At 31.7% G+C, this 6,650-nt stretch overlaps 1 protein-coding gene across 1 annotated transcript; it reads left to right on the top strand.

Annotated features, from left to right (window-relative positions):
- The first annotated feature begins 3,334 nt into the window (after window positions 1–3,334).
- LOC136826727 (uncharacterized) lies at window positions 3,335–6,650 on the top strand. Its single transcript, XM_067084132.1, has 5 exons — window positions 3,335–3,474; window positions 4,895–4,933; window positions 5,047–5,145; window positions 5,266–5,559; window positions 6,440–6,650. Exons 2-5 carry the CDS (start codon window positions 4,895–4,897, stop codon window positions 6,569–6,571), a joined length of 564 nt encoding a protein of 187 aa, XP_066940233.1. The 5' UTR covers window positions 3,335–3,474; the 3' UTR covers window positions 6,572–6,650.

The following is a 6,650-nucleotide window of genomic DNA, read 5'->3' as shown; positions in this document are numbered from 1 at the left end:
ATAATATTTTAAAAAATAGGAACGACACGGATCACATCCATTTTTAAAAGGCCTCAAGATAAAATATTCAAAATGGCTTGGTTTATCTTCGGCGAGAATCCTTTTCCTACACATTGTTCAGCATGCAATGGATGCTCCATTTATTGAGGGCAACAGATCACATAATTTCTCCGTCAGCAACAACTTCACCTACGTCAGCAGGAAGCCCCCATTTGCACAAAGGCCCAAACGAATGCATATTTCCTTAACAGCAAATTAATTTCTTTTGTATTTAATATCCAAATTTACGCCGGACATTTATTCAGGAGTTATTTTAGACAGACTAACGTTAAAATGTATAACAATAATGCCAAATGGATTCATATATCTAACATTTCTTTCCATGGTGTTAAAAGGCTCCTGAGAGAAACGTATCCAACCGGCTTCTTAGGTACTTGTAACAGAATTAACCGGCTTTTTTTTTCGGCAGAGGCAAAAGGACCGTAAACCACCCCATTACCTTTCGCGCTTGCCTGTTAACATTTCAACTACAGTTACATAATAACGTTTTTTTTATGTACAAGAAAATACGATCAAATAATAAAACGCCTTACTATAGTGCCATTTGCATTTACGTTCTCTGCCCTTATTGCATTATCTCTGTACATGAACTCGTTCATTTACCTTAATAAAGAAACAGTAACAGATAAAATAAAGTGGTTGTTTTATTCTTATTCGACTCTGGCAAAGGGAACTACGTCAATACTAATAACTGTTGAGTTATTTTATGATCAAGATGTTTTTTTTTATGCTTCCAGACTTTGTTGCATACTACTAGGCAAGCCACAAAGTTCTTAATTCATTGTCCCTTTTGTGTACTCTGTATTTAGTGGCAATATCTGAGTAACGACCGTAAATTCAGGGTTAAATAGGCTCTTACTATTCCTCAATCAATATACGTATTAATGTTAATCACTATTGTCATATATATAAATCTAAAAATGTAATTCTTGCTGTGCGTGTTGTTCTAGCGATAGAGGTTTAAAGACTGCTGTTAAAAACATCAGTTAAAGAGTATAATATTAATAGGATAAAAGGGAAAAAATAAAGAGCATAATATTTAGATAAGGTATGAAGTAATGATAATTTTTCTTTATTATAAAATATGCAGTTTTCCTTTGCAACAGTAATCTTGAAAAAAAGCACAAAACGGGACGCATGAAAGGATGATTTCTTATTTGAAAATATAAAAGGAACCCCTTTTAAGTAGCTTGAACACAAATAAAAAGATAATCACTTAAAGTTTATGAACGAAGCAATCTTTCTAAATGCTCAGAACCCTATAATGCTTTAGCAGGTAGTAATAAAAAAAAAAAAGTTTTCTTACTTGAAAATTTGCTAGGAACTCCTAAGTAGCAAAGCAGTAGCTTAAACAGCAGTAGGCATTATACTTTTATACTGTTGATATTATTTTTATTTAGGAAACTAGCTAGGAACTCCTCCTAAGCAACAGAGCACTGATAAGGAAGCAAAACTAGTTTAAACAGCATCAGAAAAAGACATTTTTTTCCTGTTTGTATTATTTTCTCTCAGAAAAACAAATATATCAAGCCGGTCTACAGAGAGGGCCCGTAAATTTAACATTCTGGTTCGCGTTTAACCACTTTTTTTTTTTTTCCTTCCCCCTGCAATGTTTGTCCGCCGAAAATGCGAGAGCCACTCTTTGGGAAAATAGTGGCACACGGCACGACGTGTTTGGAATTGCAATTGTCGGATAAAGCGGTCCTTTTGATCAGGAGAGCTGCAAGTTGTCTGCATTTTTAGAACACCCGCTAATAGATTGGAATTGTGGTAAAGCTCTTGGTATTAGTGCGTACGGGTTTCATTTTACTTTGTTTTATTTTGGCCTGATTCTTTACCAAAACAGATGATTACTTGGAGTGACTTTTGCGCTGGTTAAGGTAGACAGTATAACTGTAATGAGAGCTTAGAGTTCTCTCTCTCTCTCTCTCTCTCTAAATATATAATATATATATATATATATATATATATATATATATATATATATATATATATATATATATATATATATATATATATATATATATATATATATATATACATATATATATATATATATATATATATATATATATATATATATATATATATATATATATATATATGTATATATAACATATATGTATATATATTTATATAATATATGTATTTATTTATATATATATATATATATATATATATATATATATATATATATATATATATATTATATATATATATATATGTATATATATATATATATAACATATGTATATATATTTATATATGTATTTATATATATATATATATATATATATATATATATATATATATATATATATATATATATATATAATAGAGAGAGAGAGAGAATGATCTCTCTCTCTCTCTCTCTCTCTCTCTCTCTCTCTCTCTCTCTCTCTCTCTCTCTTTAAGAAATTCAACACATTTCTTTACTGCCACAGAGTCGCATTGCTCGCCTTACTGAATCTAAATACATCTTTCTTTACATTCCCCTTGATGCTCGCTTTCTGAATTTCCTGCAATGCGCATCTCTCGAGAATTTACGATCCCAGATTCCAATCTAATTACAGTTAAAGTATCTTGGCCGGGTATGATTTTCAAGTTTCCTGGTGTAATATGTTTTGCTATCTAATCAAAGGAACTACAGTAGGTATATGTTTCTGTTTGTGTCTGGGAATATCTGTAATGGCTGCATTGATGTGTCTTTGATGGTGCAAAAGACAAATGCATTTATAATGATAATTTTGCTCTAAATACAGATTTAAAAAAAACCATGCCACTAGTAGGCAGAAACCTCAATTAAATTCACAAAAATATACGTGGCCCTTATTCATTCATCACTTTTAAGCTAGTTTTTTTTTTTGCAAAAAGTATTTTTGGCACATGACAAAGGTGGATCTTTTCCACATTCTCTCATTCAAAGATTAGCACGATAGACTAATCTTTGAATAATTGATCCAACTCTAATATATGCCAAAAATACTTTATTATTGCAATATAAAAAAGCGTATCTTTTACGTAACCTCATTACTAAATAAAAGTGATAAGAAGGTTCCGGGTAAATCAATCAGTCATTCAGTTGCACATGAATATTCGAAGATACTGTTGGTAATTCTACTTACGTGCAGAGGGCGTCATTGTGCTGTGTTCCTCGTCCTTGTTGTCTGAAGTCCTCTCCTATTCGTTCCGAGTTCCCTGGGTCAATGACGCAATCCTTGGGATAGGCAGAACTGCAAGCAGAAAACGACCTAATGACATAGCGGCGTAATGCTCAGTATCGAGTGCTCTAGTGTCTAGGCAAGTTTCGAAACAGAAGCATACTCGAAGCTTGAGGCAAGAGTTAGTTATTAGTGATCCCGTGTTCAAGTAGTACGATCTGTGTTATATTTGTCAGTATAAGGGACGGGCAAGGTATGTTTGTTTTCTGTAACTATTGCGAGTGTATGTCTATTAAGCTTTGTGTGTAAGTTTTTGCATTAAGTTTGAGTTTAGGTATATAATGTTTGTTGGTATTTGTTTTGAGTTCAGATATGACTTTGATAATCCATGTAATCTTTAGTATCGATATTGTGAATTATTTATAGCTTGGTTTTTCATTAAATCTTTACTAAGAAACTTAATTCTGTTTGTAACTTGAGTAACTGAAAATAACTACGAAAGATGTTGAACATAACTATCTCGGGTAAGTTTACTAAGAAACTTAATTCTGCTTATGTGGGAGTATGAAAATACTTACGAAATATGTTGAACATAACTCTCGGTTAAGTTGAGCTTTAAGTTGAGCTTTAAGTTGAGCTTTATCTCGTGAATGTGGTTATTACTGTAATACTACTTCACTAAAGGACTAAGGGTTTTTGTTAACTTAAACTCTCAAGTTTTAAACCTGTTTTATATCGGTAATGTTTTAACCACTGTTATATTTTTATAAACTAAACCTTCACTAAATCTTTTTTTTAATTATTTTTTCTTAATTAAACTTTTGTAAATAAATGTTAGGTAAATGTGTTAATGACTTAAGTTTAACATTGCGGGTGTCCTAATTGTATTATTATTTGAACTAGGCTGAAGGATTAAGGGACTTAGGATAATCTTGAACTAGGCTGAAGGAGTCTGAGGGTTTTACAATAAGAGTAAGTTTTTATGATTCTCGATTAAGTTTCTATAAAGTTAATTGCATTAATAGTTTGAGTTTACCTGAAGGATTCTGAGCGTTTTCAACTTTGGTCTTCAGTGTACAATTTGCGTTATTAATTACATTAATATTTTAACATGGCTGAAGGATTGAAGGTTTTCAATTCTCATCGCGTGTAGTAATTGCGGTAATTGAATAATATTTTTACTTAATTGAAAACCCTCAAACTCAATTATCATATTATCGCGTGTACTAGTTTTTTAATATATACATCAATACTTGAACTTGGCTGAAGGATTTTGAGTCTTCAAATCTCATATCGCTTGTGTACAAATTGCCTTTATAATTGCATTAATATTTGAACTTGGCTGGAATTTCAAAACTTTTAGCTGGAATTTCAAAACTTCATAAATTGGAAGTTAAATTTTTTAACACTTGTATTAAATTACGTTTTTTAAAGTTTGTACGAAATTTAAAATGTCATTTAATTTAACACATGCAAAATGCTATTTGATGCCTATATTTAGTTTTTAAATCTCTAACTCAAGGTTTTCATAGTCTAATCCTTATATTTCAGGAGAGAGGAATTTCAGGGGGCAATTCTTAATTTTTTAACTAATATACCCAAAATGCTTATTTTTGGAAGAATTTTTCTTCTATTGACTTCGTTTAATTTATTTTGTTACTTATCTTTTTCAGATGGCTCTCTTATTGGTTTTCGCGGCTCTTGTTGGTCTGGTAAAGTATCTATTGTATGCTTCTATTTTGGACAGTTTTTTCATATACCCATGGCTGATTTTTCTATAGACCCATATTCCATATGAATTTTATATTGTAACTTTTATTTATAGGCCAGCTGCCAAGTACCTCCTGTTTATGAAACTCACAGGCTGACCTCTGCGCTCGCTCCTGCCACAATAACTCCGTTCACGGAAACTAAGATTGAGACGGTTGGTGTTAAGTGTTTACAACTGTAGCTGATACAGAATTCGGATCTTCATTTATACGTCCATTGTTTTGATAGCTTTTTAAAGTTTTGATAGCTTTTTACATCAATTTATCTATTTCAGGTTCAGAAAACCCATCCCCTACGAGTGAGGGTCACCAGCGATGTGTGGGTCACTGAAACTACTAATGTCAACGAATTGGTCACAGCCTTCGTCACCATATACAGCTACATCCCAGCTAGTCCACGAACAGTAACTTCCGTCATCAGGGTGACTTCGACGCCTGTGGTTGTAAGAACCGTGGAGGTTGTTGTTACTCCAACCCTGACAGTGACCTCGGTACACACCAGCTTTGTGACCACGACCCAGACTGTTAGATATTGGCAGAGTATCACTCACGTTTCGGTTGCTCATTCCGTAAGTAGTTTCTGTTGTACGCTTAAGATTCTGGATGCAGGATGAATATTAACTTGGGTTTTTAGAGCTCTTGAAATAAAAGCAGTCTTTAAACTAAAATACTTTCGTTAAACTAAAATACTTTCTTAATGTTTTAAGTAATTAAGAGCTAATTTTTAGTTAAAAAAATCTTTAAAGCCTTAGAGATCAGAAGAAATTTTAGGACTTGATATGAAAGTTTCTTTAAATGAGCTAATTTTTAGTTCGTCTTTAAAGCCTTAGAGATCAGAAGTAATTTTAGGACTTGATATGAAAGTTTCTTTAAAGTAAATAATGCTAAAGTAAATAATGCTCAAGTAATGAGCAGGTTATCTTTTGAATCTTTTGAATAAGTTAAAGTAAACCATATTGCGTATATTAACATTGCTTTTATGTATTAAAATTTATTGAATCTTTCCTAATCTTGCCAATCTACTTATTGCATACTCGCTGTTTCATATAGTTTAACTGGATATCTTGCATATTTATTTATGTATTGCAAACATTGTTAGTCTCATATTTAAAATGTATTAAAATTTATTTAATCTTTCCTAATCTACTTATTGCATACTCGCTGTTTCATATAGTTTAACTGGATATCTTGCAAATTTACTTTATGTATTGCAAACATTGTTAGTCTCATATTTAAAATCATTAAAACATGATTAAATCTTGCAAATTTCAACTAGGGTAACATTTTACTTGTTTAATGTATTAGTTTATTCAATGAATCTTGCAAATTTACTTAAACTATGGTAACAGTCTAGTGGTATTTGCAGGCATACTTCAAAACCTGGTAATTGTTAGACTAGGAAATAAGTCTTGTTTTAGTAAATTTTGACTGAAGCCCTTTTACTTTCAGGTACTGACAGTTCCCGTCTGGAGTACGCAGACCCTGGTGCAGGAAGAAGCCACTACTGTATCACGAGTGGTCACTACTACTGTCACGTCTTTCACGAATACAGTGAACAGAGGTTACTTGCTTCCTAATTAAACTGTAGTATTTTTTAATTGTTTTATAGCTTTCATCCAGATAATTTAATGAATTTATAAATAAAAGTATTATGGAATTA

The sequence above is a fragment of the Macrobrachium rosenbergii genome, chromosome 41 (genome assembly GCF_040412425.1).
Source record: "Macrobrachium rosenbergii isolate ZJJX-2024 chromosome 41, ASM4041242v1, whole genome shotgun sequence".
Taxonomy (NCBI): Eukaryota; Metazoa; Arthropoda; class Malacostraca; order Decapoda; family Palaemonidae; genus Macrobrachium; species Macrobrachium rosenbergii.
The sequence above is the reverse complement of the archived record's forward strand: the minus strand, read 5'-3'. Positions and strand labels throughout refer to the sequence as shown.